The sequence below is a fragment of the Eulemur rufifrons genome, chromosome 14 (assembly GCF_041146395.1).
Source record: "Eulemur rufifrons isolate Redbay chromosome 14, OSU_ERuf_1, whole genome shotgun sequence".
Classification (NCBI taxonomy): domain Eukaryota; kingdom Metazoa; phylum Chordata; class Mammalia; order Primates; family Lemuridae; genus Eulemur; species Eulemur rufifrons.
In genome coordinates this window covers 23,515,078-23,532,413 of record NC_090996.1, presented here as the reverse complement: position 1 = coordinate 23,532,413, position 17,336 = coordinate 23,515,078, and the positions used below count along the sequence as shown (strand labels likewise).

The following is a 17,336-nucleotide window of genomic DNA, read 5'->3' as shown; positions in this document are numbered from 1 at the left end:
GTGGACATGTAAGGCGAGAACTAAAGGCCATCTGGGAGCTGGTCTGGCCAAGCCCTGGAGGCCAAGACTGCAGTCGGAGAACAGGCCTGTGCCAGCACACACATTCCCCGACCCCTGCCCTCCACCCCGTGCCACCCTTCTGTGCTGCTCTGTGCCAGGGAGACCGGCCTCTGGGGACTTTGTCACCTGGCCTGCCTTCCCTCTGGCTCCCAGTTTGTTCAGCTAATAGGAGGCACCAGCAGCATTTCGGAGGGCAGGAGGGAGCGAGGCTCGAGTATTTCTCCCTTCCACGCTCTGGACCATGATTTAGCAACGGTTTTGTTCTTGCCTCCAAGGTGGCCTCTTGTGCCAGGTGACGTCCCCCAGCTGCAGGGTGTGCAGGTTCCAGTAATGCCATTCCCCACACCTTAGCGGTGCGTGGTAAAGGCGTGGTGGGAGTGAGTGAGGGCACGTGGAGGAGCTGCCTGGGCACGTGTCCTGCGTGGGACGGGAAGTCTTCGGAGCATTTTAAGCCGGGGAGAGCCCCGTAATTGCATTTACCTTTTTGGAACTGAATAGAAGCAGCTCGCTTTTTTATATCCCTGCGCTTTTCTTAGATTCAGTTTCGCATCTGAGAAACGCTGTTTGCTGTAAACTCTGCGACTGTCTCTAGGGTTTTTCCTCTCCCAAGAGAGCGTCGTCCGTTTGGCTGTTGCTGTTGCTGAATGTCCTAGACAGTGAGGCTCTATTTAAAGTCGGTGCCTCGCGTGGTGACAGTGATCATTTGGGGGCTTATCCAGCGTGGGTGGCTTCTGCAGTTCCATCTGCCACGAGACCCACAATCTTGCTTTTGTAATTGGAGCAGGACTGACTTTTTTTTTTTTTTTTTTTACTGCCACCCACAGAAAAACAAGAGTGTAATTTTGGAAACAAGCCATTAAGCTGACAGGTAACTTTGCTTTCTCCTTCCTCGGACCCAAAAAGGGAGGCTCTCAACCCTTGTTTGCCCAGACGGGGGCGTGCTGACCAGTGGGAATCACGTCTTGTCATTTTCCTCTGTATGGTTAACCACGCTTCTGAGTGGGCCTCGCCTTTGTTAAGTAACTAGCACTTTAATTCCTCTACAGCTGCTGAAGGGAGGACTTGAGTGTCTGTTGAGTTTTTTTCCTCTATAGGACTGTTTATCCTTTTTTGTTTCTCCACTAGGACCATCCTGAACACGGGGTCCTGTTTCTGGTTCGAGAGCTTCTCAACGTGATCCAGGACTACACCTGGGAGGACAACAGCGACGAGAAGATCCGCATCTACACCTGCGTCTTGCACCTGCTCGCCGCCATGAGCCAGGAGACCTTTCTCTACCACATAGACAAAGGTAGCAGCGTCCCCTCCCGCCCAACTCTGCCACGCCTGGGTTTCACCAAAGGCAAATGGAATGTTGTTGTTTTCTCTTTTGTTTATTTTCCCCTTGTGTTTTGGCCACCATGAACTTCTAATCCAGGTGTCACTAAGTTTACCGTGATCTAAGACATACCTGGGGCAGCTCTTAGAGTATAAATTCCTGAGCCCTCTCTTGCCCTCTTCTAAGTTAGAATCCCCAGGAAGAGGCCTGAGAATTTGTATCTTTAACAAGCACCTGAGATCGTTTTGACCATCAGACCAGTTTAGGGAAAGACTCTTCCGGATCGGTGTGCTATAGAATAACCCAGAACGATGGCTAAACGTACACATGCGTGAGCTTCATGCCGGGCCTGTGTCTTACCAGTCTCAGGTGGGCCCCCGGCACAAGTGTTTGTCACCTGCTCTTCAGGTGGTGCCGCGGTTCAGCCAGCCCTTGGTTTGGGTGTTCTGGAGGAGGGAGGTGGCCTTTTCCGCCCTCTGCTACTGGCCATTTTGAACTTGCTGGTAGAAGTTTGGGATCAGCCTCCTTGTGGAGCCGCCCAGTTCCAGGCCTTCTCCCGCTGAGCCTAAGTGTTGTCCTGCTTGGCAGACACTCAGCCCTAATTTTTGGTTCTCCAAAAATGCCCTTGTTGTTAAAAGTGCTTTGGCCAGTAATTGTATCCCCTGCGGTTTAAACAACTGTCTCTAAATGTGGAAATTGCAGTGAACGAGTTAGCAGTGCTAAGGGGTGGCCTTTTGTCACAGCTCTGCGCGGCTTTCTCTTGCCGGGATTTGGGGGCTGCGGATAAAGATGCTACTTGGGGAGGCTGGTTGCTGTGAGAATGGTGGCTTCCTTGACCTGAGCACCTACTACGTGCCAGGGACTACACCAGACTCTGCAGGCCTTTTTCTCCTTCAGTCTGTGTGGCTTTGCTATGAGTACAGACATTCGTGTCCCCAAGGGGAGACCCAGAAGGACAATGTGATTTGCTCAAGGGCTTCCACCAGTTAGTGACGGAGTCTTTTAATTAAAGTATAGCATGCAACATACGTATAATGAGCTGTCAAGCTCACGGAAGTATCCCAAAGTGAACACACCCAGGTGACCACAGCCCAGATCAAGAAATAGAACCCTGCTGGTTCCCCAGAAGTCCCCCAACAAGCCTGTTCACTCAGTACCACCACCCTCCTCTCCCAAGGCACAACCACTCTCCTGACTTCTAGCATCATCGATTAGTTTGCTAGTTTTTGAATTTTATGTAAACGGAATCACTTCACAAGCATTCTTTGGTATCTGGCTGCTTCCATTGTGGTGTCTGAGCCTCACCGGTGTTGGTTGTGCGTAGCTGTGGTTCATCCTTTGCATCGCTGTGTAGTGTTCCACTGTGTGAATATACCAGAAGTGGTTTGTTCCCTCATTTGCATTTTTCCAGGTCCAGTGTGGGGCTATTGTGAATAGTGCTGCGGTGAACATTCGTGTATGTGTTTCTTGGCGTGCATCTCTGTTGGCTATTTGCCTTGGGTGAGGCTAGGATTTGCTTATATTCTGCCTTGGTGGATACCGTCTCCCAGTTTTTCAAAATGGCTATACCAGTTGGCATTCTCACCCTGCATGAATGAAGCTTCCATTTGGTCTTTTGGTATAGTCAGTCTTTTTCATGGTAGCCCTTCTGATGAGTGTAATTGGCATTTCTCTGATGGCTAATGAGTTTGAGCACTTTGTCCTATAATTGATGGCATTTTTATTTACTTTCTTGTGAATTGCACATCATGAATAACAGAGAAAGTTTTGAGGACCAGATGGGGACATGGAGTGGGCCTGTCAGAGGAGCATGCCCTGTGCTTTCCACTCTGTTCTTCCCCAAGCAGATTCAGTTAATCCTGCCTCTGAACAAGAGTGCCGGGGCACGCTGCCAGAGCCAGGTGGCTAGCAAAGGGAGCGAGGCTGTATTTGATGGGCAGGAGTGTAGTTCTCCAGCTTTTAAAGATGAGCACAGAAGGATGGGTTTTCTTTTTCTTCTTAGCCCAGCTGTGTTTACTTTGGACACACAATTGTGACCTGACAAATGCCTTCGTGGAGAGACCCAGAGGGCTGCGGGGGCTCTGCGGAAACTGGGGGCTCCATTTTCCTGCTCCCTTTCTTGTCCTGGGGAGCCTTTTAGACACTACTGACACAGCTTAGAACTTCTGGAAAGGAAGAGTTAAATAATCTTTGCACTTGCAAAGGATGCCTCAGCCGCTCTCCTTCCTGATTAATAAAAAGAGAAGGCTCTGACATTACCGGGAGCGAAACTCCAGTACTTGCACGAGGGCTTGCGAGAGCGTGCACGTGTTTGATGTGGAAGTGAAGAATATTCCTGGACACTGAATGTTTATTTATTTAATGTGCAGATAGAGTGTATCTCTGTCGGGAGAGTACGGCCCAGGGTGCTTCTGTGAAGCCGAGGCACAGCCCCCTTCGCTCTTCCACGTCACCTGCCAGGCCCCTTAAAGCGTTTGGGTTTGTGACCCAGGTCAGACAGATGCGGAGATCATGGGCTATTTTTAGTGGCCATTTGCCCGGGGACATCACCTCTCCCCCTGCGAGAGCCACGTCTGGACCCGCAGGCCCATTCTGCTCTCTGGCCTGACCCAATTACCCCCAGTTCTCAAATCCACCCTTTTCTTTCTCCCTCCTTCCAAGTGTTAGCATGGAAAACTCACTTCCCTTCTCCCAACTCCTTTTTCCACTTTGTCTAGTGAATGTAACCTTTTAGGGCTCAGCCTAGCTCTCACTGATCGCGGAATTGCACCCCAAGCCTAGATTTTTAGGATCCCATGACCGCCTCTGGTGCCCCTCCTGGCACTTAACCCATGCTGTTGCAATTGCCTGTGTGTGTGTCTGTGTCTCCTGATAGACTGTGAGCTCCGTGAGGGCAGGGCCAGATTCCCATTTCTTTACATTCTTGCCAGCACTTGTTTTCCATGTTTTGTTTAATAGTAGCCATCCTAACAGGTCCAAATGGTACTGGGCATTTTTAAGGATTTTCACCTATTTCACACTATTGGACTCCCACCAATAGTTTTCCCAGACCTATGTCAAAATCCAATTATTATCATTCTTTCTCACCTTTGTGATATAAGTGATTTTTTAAAAAAAAGTTCCACGGTTTTAGTTTTCTGTTCTTTGGTTACTAGTGAAGTTGATTTTTGTCATATAATTATAGGCCAGATAAAGACCTGGGCTTTTCTGAGTCTTCAGGTGTCTGTTGAATACGATCCTTGTTTCTGTAGCTCAAAGCCAGTGGTCCAGTGAATATTTCTGTTCAGACAGTGACAGCTCGTGACTTACGCGACAACGAGCTGTCCACCATGGCGTGGAGTGAGGCCTTCACTCTCAGCCTCACCCGTCTGCAGGTGAAACCTCGTGCCATTTGTCCCTCACTTGTACAACTTCACAGGCTCTCCTGCGTCACTCATAAATACTGTCTCTTTTGAATTATGTGTATGCAAGAGTGTCCTTCCCACTTGTTCCTTAGAGACAGTGATGAATATTCTGTAAATGGGGCGAGAAAAGCACAACAAATGACCTCCCAGCAGACAAGCTAAGCTGGATTTGGTTTATTAGAAACGGTCCTAAACCACAAAACTGGATTAGTGCCGCGCATGTGGCTGCCTGTGCGTAACCACACCGTCCCAAGGCACAGGCATGGCCCAGGTTTATCAGACGTCACCGCACCTAGGACAACGGCCCAAATTGTAGGAGAAGCAGAAAGAACTGCAACCAGCAAGAAGTCGTCCCTCTTCTTGACCACTCAGCGCTGTGGCGGCCCCCGGGGTTCTGCACGTAGCCTGTGGGTTCAGAGGCTGAATCGGGCCCCCGAGAGAGTGCTGCTTTCCCACGCCAGGTAGAAATGACCACACTTGGCCACGTGCAAGTCAGGGTTTGGGATGTGAGATGAAAGCAGCTGAGAAAGGATCCAACAAAAAGGGGAGGAGGATAAGCTCATGAGAGTGTGGAGAGAAAGGATCGACTCTGTGAGGCAGGGCTGGGGCTTCCATGGGGGGCTCTAGGCCTTGCGGCAGGCCCTAGCCAAAAAGGAAAGAATGAAAGAAAGTAAACAACTGAAGTGTCCCCAGTAGGGACCAACTAAATACATTCTGTCCCATCACATGATAGAATACTATTCAACTGTTACAAAAAACCCCCCAGATCTGTATACAGTCGTGTCCCCACATCTGCAGTTTCAGTTACCCATGGTCAACCGTGGTCCAAAAATATTAAATAGAAAATCCCAGAAATAATACATAAGTTGTGTTTTTGGTTTTGTTTTTTTTTTTGACAGGTTCTCACTCTGTCATCCAGACTGGAGTGCAGTGGTGCAATCACAGCTCACTCTAACCTTGAACTCCTGGGTTCAAGCGATCCTCCTGTCTAAGCCTCTTAAGTAGCTGAGATTACAGTCGAGTGCCTCTGTGCCCGGTTATTTATTTATTTATTCATTTATTTTTTAGAGACCGGGTCTTGCTACATTGCTAAGGCTGATCTCTAACTTCTGGCCTCAAGCAATCCTCCCACCTTGGTCTCCCGAAGTGCTGAGAGTACAAGCGTGAGCCACCCAGCTTTCGTTTTAAATTGCACACCATTCTGCGTAGCGTAAGAAACTCTCACTTGGTCCCACCCAGAACGCTAATCGTCCCCTTGGCCAGCGTATCCATGCTGTATATGCTCCCCACCTGTTCCTGTATAGGAAAAAGCATATCGTACTCAGGTTTCGATACTCTCTGAGATTTCAGGCCCCCACTGGGGGTCTTAGAACATATCCCTCAAGAGGTGACTACTGTATGCAGGTATAGAAATAGCTCTAAGATTTATGATTAAGTGAAAAAAGCAAAGTGCAAAGCAGCGCACAGTTTAGTATCTCTTTCCTCACCCAGATCATGCTTTTTGTGAAGGTCAGTTGATAGGAAGGAAGGAGGGAGGGAGGGAGCTCAGACTCAGGCTGTCCTTGGCTGGACGGGTTTTTACTCTGGGCAGTGGCTGTCACAGGACGAGACCAAGCAGAGAGTGGAGGACATTTTGGCAAGAGATATTGTCAAAGGGATGCAAGTTTTGAGTGTTGAAATGGAGAATCTTTACAGTCCAATCAAGGCCAGTTTGAGGAGCAGGTGACAGGGCAGGCAGCTGGATGCAGTGGCTAAGAGCCTGGGCTTGGGAATCAGACTTCCCCAGTTTAGGATCCTAGCTGGGACCACCTGTGAGCCTCACGTCCCTAAAAGAGAGATGTTACTATCTATTTCACATGCTGGTTATGGGGACTCTGCGGTAGTGAGAGTAAAGCTCCTAGCCCAGTGCCTCACAGCTGCTCTGATGATCACTATGATTATTAATGTCCTCGTCCATGCATGGCCTGAACGGGGTACATACGACTTCCATACCACTGGCTCAGACTAGCCTGCCGGCCAGATGGTTGGTTTTTTTCCCCCTTTTTCTTTTGTGTAGAGACTGGGTCTCTCTCTGTTGCCCCGGCTGGTCTCAAACTCCTGTCCTCAAGCGATCCTCCCACCTTGGCCGTCCAGAGTGCTGGGATTACAGGTGTTTTCTTTGTGATTCCCAAGGCCCCAAGCCCCGTGGGAAAGTTCAGCTACTTCCATTTGCCCTGCCACGATTTCCTGCCATCTGCTGACACCACATGACACGTGCCTGCCTCTCCTTGGCCAGGATGGCCGAGGGGCTTCAGTCCGTCTCACTGTTCTTGTTTGTTTAATCAGTTGACTCCAACGACAGCCTCTATGGGGGAGACTCCAAGTTCCTGGCAGAAAACAACAAGCTGTGTGAGACGGTGATGGCTCAGATCCTAGAGCATCTGAAAACCCTGGCCAAGGATGAGGTAAGTGCCCTCTGCCCGTCCCCTGCCGGCCACTTGCTCTGAAAGCATGAGTTTCCAGGGTGGTTTGACGTTGCTTCACTCTAGAAAGGAAATTATTAAATATGTCATGTGCTTAGTAATGTGTTTCTGTGCAGACCGTTTATCGAGTGCTTCAGAGCCTTCGCTCCTGCTGTTTTCTCTGCCCAGAATGAACCTGCCCCAGGGCTTCCCCTGGCTGTTTCTTCTTATCATTCCAGTCTCAGTTCAAAGGACCTCCTCAGAGAGGCCTTCTTTTTTTTTTTTTTTTTTTTTTTTTTATTTCAGCATATTATGGGGGAACAAAAATTTAGGTTATGTATATTGCCCATACCCCCCCAACCCCCGCCCCCGAGCCAGAGCTTCAAGCGTGTCCATTCCCCAAACAGTGCACATCGCACTCATTATGTATGACACCCATCCCCTCCCCACCCCACATCTGCCCGACATCCAATTGGTGTTATTCCCAAATGTGCACTTAGGTGTTGATCAGTGAAACCAATTTGCTGGTGAGTACATGTGGTGCTTATTTTTCCATTCTTGGGATACTTCACTTAGTAGAATGGGTTCCAACTCTATCCAGGAGAACATAACAGATTCTATATCACCGTTATTTCTTATAGCTGAATAATACTCCATGGTAAACATATACCACATTTTACTAATCCACTCATGTATTGATGGGCATTTGGGTTGTTTCCACATCTTTGCGATTGTGAATTGTGCTGCTGTAAACATTCGGTGCAGATGTCTTTTTTATAGAATGTCTTTTGTTCTTTTGGGTAGATGCCCAATAATGGGATTGCTGGATCAAATGGTAGGTCTACTTGTATCTGTTTAAGGTATCTCCATATTGCTTTCCACAGGGGTTGCACTAGTTTGCAGTCCCACCGGCAGTGTATGAGTGTTCTTCTCTCCACATCCAGGCCATGTATTGTTTGGGGACTTTTTGATAAAGGCCATTCTCAATGGAGTTAGGTGATACCTCATTGTGGTTTTGATCTGTATTTCCCTGATGATTGGAGATGTTGAGCGTTTTTCATATGTTTGTTGGCCATTCTTCTATCTTCTTTAGAAAAATTTCTGTTCGTGTCCTTTGCCCACTTTTTGATAGGGTTGTTTGATTTTTTCTTGCTGATTTTCCTGAGTTCTAAATAGATTCTAGTTATCAGTCCTTTATCAGATGTGTAACACGTGAAATTTTTTTCCCATTCTGTAGGTTGTCTGTTTGCTCTCGTGACTGTTTCTTTGGCTGTGCAGAAGCATTTTAATTTAATCAGGTCCCATTTATTTATTTTTATTGTTGCTGTGATTGCCTTTGGGGTCTTCTTCATAAATTCTTTGCCTAGGCCAATGTCTATAAGAGTCTTTCCCACATTTTCTTCTAGAATTCTAATCGTTTCACACCTAAGGTTTAAGTCTGTTATCCACCGTGATTTGATTTTTGTGAGAGGTGAAAGCTGTGGGTCCTGTTTCAGTCTTCTACATGTGGCTATCCAGTTTTCCCAGCACCATTTATGGAATAGGGATTCTTTTCCCCAGAGTATGTTTTTGTCTGCTTTGTCAAAGATTAGATGGCTATATGAGGATGGTTTTATATCTGGATTTTCTGTTCTGTTCCACTGGTCTGTGTCCCTGCACTTGTGCCAATATGATGCAGTTTTAATAACTACAGCCTTGTAGTATAGTTTGAAGTCTGGTAAATTAATACCTCCCATTTTGTTCTCATTGCCTAAAATTGCTTTTGCTAAACAGGGTCTTCTCTGGTTCCATACAAAGCATAAAATTATTGTTTCTATATCTGTGAAAAATGATGTTGGTAATTTAATAGGTATTGCATTGAAAGAGAGGCCTTCTTGAACCCCTTCTCGAGTAGCCACCTCCCACCTGCATGCCTCCCCTTGGTCCCTGTAGCACCTGATCCCAGCCTGAGCTGTTCTGTGTGTGTGTCTGCTGGGTGGTCGCCTGCGTCTGCTGCTAGAATCTGGGCTCCTTGGGAACAGGGACTTCATGAGCCTTAAAGACCTGCTGTGCCCAAACAACCAACCTGAGACGACGGGGTCTCTGGGACCCACTTGTCACTCACCACCCCACACAGAGCCTCGCATGCAGCAGGTGCTCCACCAGTGCGTGGTGAATGCCAGCATGGCTTATTTACAACTTGGCTCTTTCAGTGCGCACAACAGCCCAGTGAGGTGTTGGTGCTACAGTTTATTCTCACTGAATGGGAAAGGAAACTGAGGCTCTCAGGGTGCACAGGGACCTTGCTGTCTCCTCTGCTTGTAACAGAACAGCACAGCACAGATGATTCTTCTTCTTTTTCCTCCCCGTCTTCCTCCTCCCTTCTCCTCTCTCCTCCTCCCTCCTCTTCCTTCCTCTTCCTCCCTCTTCCTCCTCCTTTTAAAATAATTTTTAGTGTTTATTCAGCAAAAATTGAATATGTACTATGCACTGAGGATACAGGGGTGAGCAAGATAGTCAACTCTGTAATGAACTAACGTTCTAGTGAAGGAGACAGCAATAAACAATGTCAGGTAATCACAAGAGTTGTCAAGAAAATAAAGCTGGGTATGAGGGGGAAGAATGTGGTGTCATTTAGGGGCATAGAGTGGTATCTGGTTTATTTAAATTTAATTTTATTTCTTTATTTGACATGTAATTTACATATTTATGGGGTACACAGTGATGTTCCGATACATATAATGTATAGTGATTAGATCAGAGTAATTAGCATATTCATCATCTCAGACATTTCTTCACTCTGAGGCAACATTCCGGTTTAATCACAGGCAGCTACTGACAGCATAAATGACCACGGCCTAGAACCCCTACGCTCGCAATAAAAATAAGGCCCAGAACCATATAATTTGGAGCCATTTTTATTTAACATTTATGTCTCTTTTTCTTTGGGAGAAAGAGGTTAATGGAGATAATGACTCTAAAACAGAACTCTGAAAGAAGAGCAAAGCTGGAATATTTCTGAACATTTCACCTCATATACATACCAGCAACTTTCACCGGAACTGTCCACATTTGCACATTTATTAGAATAATGTGTGTGGACTGAGCTGAAATTGAACATGCCATCCTTCATGGTAACAGCGGAATGAAGTTCAGCACAAGTGACCCCATCAGAGTCCGGTACCCCCGAGAGGGTGTGGCTCGCTGCCCAGCCCCACGACAGCCCAGCAGGGCCGGGTCCAGTTTCTCCCCACCCAGCAGGGAGTGGGGGCAGCTTCCTGCGGTTGGAAAACCCCAGTGCAGATGCTGTGCCTCGAGTCACTTCTCTTAGCGCTGGTAGCAACCCTGCTTCCAAAACTGTCCTCTTAGGTCCACGTGAAGGTGCCAGCCCTGTTTTCATCTATTTTATGAAGTTGTTTGTTTGGGTGTGGTGGAGCCGGGAATGATGCCAACCCCTTAGAGCTTCCTGGAAATGACAATTCTCATAGGAAAAGCAGCTCTTTTCTATTTTAAACCTCTGGTGAGAGGAGGGGGCTGGAGGCCCTAATTTGGTCTCCTCCGTGTTCGTGGTTTTTCTGGGGTTTGAGTATCGGCTGGTGTGCTTTCTCATCCCTGACACGTCTCTGATGCCTTCACTTTGAATGGGCTATGGCATTTAAGACATGTCAGAATTGAGCTTTCTGGGGTAAAATGCTTATGGATAAGGTACAGAACAGAGAAATCAAGTAGATATTATGTTCCTTGTTTGACTTCTTAAAAAATGTCTACTGCTTTAGTGAAATACAGTTCAAGGGCCTCTCTCAGGGGAGACTCTTTTAGTTGGCTTTGAAATAGAATTTTTTTTTAGCTTGGTCGCCTAGATCTAAGAAAACGGGGCCCTCCTATTGTCCCAGGCACCAGATGAGGGCCAGGTTAAAAAGAGAGCAGAATGGCCTTGGCTTCCTCCCTGGGGCAGAACTGATAGAACAAATGAAGACAGAGCAGGTGGCTGCCAGCTAGCAAGCCCATGCCCAGTAGGTGCCAACACTCTTGCTCCTTGGCTTGGTGACACCTCTCCTCATGCCGGTGGGCTTGGGCACCCACAGCATGACCCACTCCCCAATGAGCCAACCCTTCAAAGTCAACCCCCTCTTCAACCCCCTCAATTTGGGGGGAGCCCAAGTCTCTTGTCACTCAGCCACCCTTACTCAACTGCATTCAAAGCTGTTCCTTTTCCCCCCTCCCCCCACTAAGACTTTAAATTCTAACTTGGGAGAGGACGGCAGGAGGGGCGATCAGCTGGCTCAGCGGTCAACAGAGTGTGACACTCGGTGAGCCCCATGTGAAATACTTGTGGAATGACGGATGGTTGCTAGGTCGGTTTTACCCACCGAGGGTGGATGAAATGTGCTTTGGTCTAAGCCAGATCAGACCATCCCCGACCCTGCTCCCTGGATGAAGCTGTGCAGCTGAGGTTGCAAGTCTCTGCCCTCCTAAGAACGTGGGTTCCTAATACGAAGCTGCTGAGGGTCTGTGGCCCAGGGAGGGCTGTGGGTACGAGCATAGCTTCTGGAGTGGGACAGCTGGAGTCAGCTCCTCCTCCTGTGCTTACCAGCTGTGGTGCTTGGGCAAGTTCCTTAACCTTTCTGAGTTTCAGGCATCTCCTCTGCAAAGAGGGGAGTGTATTAATTTCCTGTTGTTGTTGTAACCAGTTGCCACAAACTTAGCACCTGAAACCACACCTGTTTAGGGTCTCCCCATTTGGCAGTTCAGAAGCCAGTGGTGGCCAGACTGAAGTCTCTGTTCCGGGTTTCCCAGCTGGGCTCTTACTGGAAGAATCCACTTCCCTGCTCCCTTGAGTAGGGGCAGACTGCAGTTCCATGTGGTTGTAGGACTGAGGTCCTGTTTGCTTACTGGCTGTTGGCCGGGGTTCCTTCTCAGCTTCCAGAAGCCGCTTTTTTTTGCTCCTTGGCTCATGGCCGTCTTCCTCCCTCTTGAAAGGCAGCAGTGGTGGGGCTTGTTCTCCTCCTGCATCAAATCTTCTTGCCCACCTTTCCTCTGCTTTTCTTTTCCACCGCTTGTCTGACTCTGGCTGGGGAAACCAAGTGATTCCACTGGGCCCAGCAGCTGGTCCAGGGTGAACTCCCTTCCTTACCTCCATCTGCAGAGTCCCGTCACGGCAGCACCTGGGCTAGTGTTTGAATAACCCAGGGACGGAATCTTGGGGGACAGCTCTAGAATTCTGTCTACCATGGGAGAGTATAAATGTATCTGCCACAAAGAGTTGGCATGAAGACTAAATCAGGTGAGTTGTATAGAAAGTGTATAGTGGAATTCCTGGCACACACTGCGGCTTCTTGGCCATTAGCTGCCATGAGGCTCCTGGAAGCCCTGACATTCTGCAGTGCAGGCAGGACCACCCAGCAAGCGCTGGGGGGCATCAGCTCTCCAGCGTCCAGCATAGACATGCAGTCTGACCTGGCCCCACAGGTTTCCTGAAACAGCAAATGCCCCCCTGTGCATGTAGCCTTCCCAGGGCCTTTGTTTACCTTTGGGATGCTGAATCCCTTTTCCTGGGCCTGGTGTTGCCTTTTAGAGATTTTCCTTTTTGTCTCTACCATTCAAAGCAGGGGTTCAGGTTTGGTCTACCCTGCCATATGGTTAGACTTTTTTTGGTAAGGTACCTCTCATATCACATTATTGAGCAAGAGAGGGAAGATCTGGTGTTTGCCTGTAAAATGGTTCTTCTATTGATAAAAGCCGGACGTGGGAACCAAGTGTGGGGAAGCTCAGTTTGTGGGAGCCATCGTTTGGTCTTTATTATCAGCACCCAAGGAGTAGGAACGGTGACTGCAACTTCTGACAGTTTGAGGACACACCTGAAAGAAATGCTGAAGTCTTTGGGCTTTAAATTGTACTTGCGTTTAAGCGAGGCTTGTCACTGCTGGGCTGAGTCTCCTTCCCCAGCCCCCACTGACTGTTGAGGGGCAGAGAGCTGCGTCAGCTCACTGAATCCTCACTTATCCTATGTGGCGGGGACCTTACTGTCATTTACAGATGAAGCAGCTGGGACTGGGAGGTTAAGCACCTTGCCCTGCACTGAGTATGTGGCAGGGCTGGCACTGTCCACGGCGTCTCCCCTGGGCCCAGCCCGAGCCCCAGTGCAAGGTAGTAACCTCCCTCTTCTATTTTAGGCCCTGAAGCGCCAGAGCTTGCTGGGACTTTCCTTCTTTAACAGCATCTTGGCCCACGGGGACCTGCGCAACAACAAGCTTAACCAGCTTTCTGTCAACCTGTGGCACCTGGCCCAGAGGCATGGCTGTGCGGATACCAGGACCATGGTGAGGCACGCGGAGGGCCCTACCCCATAAGCCCGCCAGCCAGCACACAACTCCCCTCAGCACAGCATCGGGGCCTGGGCCTTTTCAAAAGGCATCAGGCCCAAGAATGCTGCTGGGTCACTTCCTAGCACTAAAAAGCATAGCATTAAAAGTTTATTCCCTCTGAATAAAAACCACAGGTAAAAATATCAGTCCTTCCTGGCTGTACCCAAATCTGATTTTGGGTCAAGTTACAATTTAAGTAGCTTTATTTTAAAGACTTTGATTTCTTCCCTTCCCTCATCCTTCAAAAGACTCCCTATTCTCTGCTAAGAGGCATTAAGTTCGCTTGATTTGTTGGCGCCTTGGGGCTCCAAGGATAATGAACCAGACAGGAGATGTATCTTTCTTTTTCCTTCTAGGTGAAAACACTGGAATACATCAAGAAACGAAGCAAACAACCAGACATGAATCATCTGACCGAGCTGGCCCTCAGACTCCCTCTGCAAACGAGGACCTGACCCCTGGGCCCATCCTCAGGATCAGGGACTCTGGTGCCAAGTCCAGAACCACCTGCTTTGCTGCCCTGAACTCTTATTGGAATTAAGGTGTTTTTTTCCTAATTTTTACATATATACAAAGTGGTTTAAGCTTTGGCCTCTACCCCGGTTATTCTAACAGTGAAGAAGTGGGAACTGGCAGAGCATTCAACTCCAATCTTCATCGAGAAGCAGTATCTGAGTGTTTCTTTGCACAAGGGCCCTTCAGGGTCTCAGTGAGCACCAAGAGAAGGATCCCAGGGGCCTTTATGGAGAGAGAAACAAAAGAGTGCAAGTAACATCTTTCTTTTCTGGAAGGTGTGTGTTGTTTCACAGTTTAGAAAAAACTTTGAAAAGCAATCCACTTTTAAAGTGCCATTGTTCTAGACACACTCAATTCCAGACTTTGTACCCTGAAGTTAAAAAGCACCCAAAGTCTGGAATTTAGTGCTGCCTAAACCACCTTGGGGGATTTATTACAAGGCAGATACCTCAACTCAGCTTTTTCTGTCAAAAGCAGCTCTTGATTAGACCTAGAAGATGCTGGTAGATCAAAGGAAAATGCAAGGTCCAATTTGAGAGCCACTGTGGCTTCAGTATACTGTAGCTGTAAGTGAATAAATGTCCTAATGGAACAATTATGGTTATGACTACTCATTTAATTACTTTTGACTCTTTCTCCAAAAGAGACACAATGTTAGCCTGCTTTGCTTTGCAGCCGTAATTCTAAACAGCATGTGATTCAGTCTTTTCTACCACCAGTTTGGTGGAACCTGATTCTGGGATGACGACTGCTGGTGAGCTTCCACCAACATTTCATTTTCAAGCGGTAAGCACGTAAATACTGAGTGGTAATTCACGGCCCACAAAATGCCTCCAAATTGTGGATTAAAAGTGCCCCAAACTACTGGGCTTCTGGCAGATACACGCTGGACATAGATTACATTTCATCTATAACTCTGCAGGTAAAGGATTACAGTTAACACATGGCTAACCTTAAAGTTAAAGCAATTGTTAAAAAATTCATATAAACTCATGTTTTTACTGAATAGTTTAAGACCAGTAATATTGCTGTGGATTTTCTGGCCAACGTGATGACAACCCCCACCTCCACCCCTAGGAATGCTGTTGAGAAAACGGCCCCCATCAAGGCTAGCAGGCTGGACAGGTACCTCGTTCCCTCCCCATTACAGACCACACAGAAACCCAGGAAGCATGGCGGTGGTGCTCAAATACCCTCCAGTGGCCTTTATTTCCAAAAATTATTTTATCTACTACTTTTACTATGCAATGCAATTTAAATGGAAAACAATTAGCAAATTCACAAATTATGCTCTGTAGGTCACTTCTACTTTGAGGCTACACATGTTGGACAGCATTAATTCCCAAACCTGGGCCAGTGAATTCTTACTGCTCTTACACTACTAACCTGAAGCTGGACTGTCACGTCAGGCTGGGTACATATTATACCAAAGGAGCTTCTGAATCCTCTCCCCTGGCCCAGGCAGGGGCTTGGATTTTCTGGTCTTTGTGCGCAGTTTTCCTCAGCCCTTTACTGCATCAATAATAAGCCAGTCTCTGAAAACCACGGTCTACACCGATGGAGTCTATTAGGAAGGATGGAGCAATGAAAGATCTAAGCAAGAATTTTTGGAAGGTAAAAAATGAAGGAAAGTTCGGCATGAGACCTGTATTAGTTTTGTTACTTTAACAGATTACCTTTCATCATCTGACGGGTTAACTTACGGTGTCAGCACGGCTGCAATCTGTTCTGGAGGCCCCAGGATGGACAGTTTTCTTGCCTTTTCCAGCTTGTGGAGGCCACCCCTGTTCCTTGGCTTGTGGTCCTGTCCTTCCTATCTTCAAAACCAGCAATGGCGGGTTGAGTCTGTAAGTCTCTTTGACACCGACTCTTGCTTGCTCTTCCACATTTAAGGATCCTTGTGATTACGCCCACCCAAACAATCCACAACAGTCGCCTTATTTTAAGGTCAGCTGATTTGCAACCTTATTTCCTTTTGCTCTGTAACCTAACAAATTCATAGCTCCCTAGGATATTTGGGTGGGGGACGGGTTCTGCCTGCCACAAGCCCGAATAGTTGTAATAGTTTGCAGAACTGAGCAGGCAGCTTCGTTTAGCACAGAACTGTGGCTATGTGGCAAATACTTTTGATGGGCCAGTCTGGTTCAGGAAAGGTGGCCTGAGGGCAGGGCCTAGTGGGCTAAGCAAAGACAGGGCAGGATTCGCTTTAAGGAAAAAAAGCGGTTAAGAAGCATGAGGTTTTGGAGACACCTGGAAACCAGCAATTTGTAAGGAGGAAAGGACCTTGTCATAGTTAATCACTGAAAAAAACCGCAAGAGAAAAACAGCCAAGTCTGAGAACAGGGCTATTAAATATTCGACTAAGGTCTGGTCTGCTGTGTTCCAGACACCCCCCCCCCCAACTCGCTGCCATCTCCCCCAAATTCTCAAGCCTTACTGACAGGCTGTGTTCCACACAGTCAAGACATGAAGAACACAGGAAATCACACTGGAAAACTTGATGCCTTGGGGAGGACACTGCACGCAGGGGCAGGGGACTCGACCAGTATCAGTTAGTTTACAAAGGAGGGGAGCCCAGAGGGTCATTCTCCCCAGACCATACTGCCCCATGACAGGGACCCGCTCATTTGACATGCCGGTGGCCTGCACTAGTACAATAAAAAGCAGAAAGACCAGGTTAAGTTCCTTCTGAGGACACCCAGCATCTTGTCTGGGCTGCCCAACCTTCTCTGGTTACAGAGTTTTAAGCTCTTATGTACATAGAAAAGCAATAAACCTTCCCCTGAGCTAACGGAACTCATAAGCCAATGGTGATATATCGAGTTAGAAAGTCAAACTCTATTACACAGAAACTATTTACAAGGGGGAAAGAGCTGGCCGTCGCATCCTAACGAGAGCCATCAGTCAGCAAGGCTTGGATGGGAGCAAGACGGTGGACATTCAATAGTCCACTCTCCAGAACCACCAGAAAGATGGCTGAGCACAGCCTCTGTAAAGCTTGTCCAAACTGGAGTGTAACCTCTTGGTAGGATAAAAACTGACAGCAGAAACTGGTGCCCTTTCACACCAAGCCAATTCCTATAGTGTTGCTCAAGGTCAAGAGACATCTGTTCCTCTGAGAAAGGAGCAGGTACCCAGAAGTGGCTAACTCAAAGGCAGAAGGCTGCCTTCTGGGCACTGAGATGGCCTTTCCCGCTGTGTACCTCAAGGCACGATCCATGAAAGGCCAGGGCAAGTTCATGTCCTGAGGGAA

At 47.8% G+C, this 17,336-nt stretch overlaps 1 protein-coding gene across 4 annotated transcripts in view; it reads left to right on the top strand.

Moving 5' to 3' along the window:
- Positions 1-14,747, top strand: part of VPS35L (VPS35 endosomal protein sorting factor like) — a 101,228-nt gene extending 86,481 nt beyond the window's left edge. For 2 of the 4 annotated variants that reach the window (XM_069486875.1, XM_069486873.1), the window contains 4 exons: positions 1,186-1,351; positions 7,108-7,226; positions 13,376-13,522; positions 13,924-14,747. In XM_069486875.1, the coding sequence (XP_069342976.1) occupies positions 1,186-1,351; positions 7,108-7,226; positions 13,376-13,522; positions 13,924-14,022 (531 nt within the window). In that variant the 3' untranslated portion in view covers positions 14,023-14,747. The remainder of the gene's footprint in view (positions 1-1,185; positions 1,352-7,107; positions 7,227-13,375; positions 13,523-13,923) is intronic. The other 2 variants (XM_069486874.1, XM_069486872.1) reach the window with 1 other exon arrangement.
- The last annotated feature ends 2,589 nt before the right edge of the window (positions 14,748-17,336 follow it).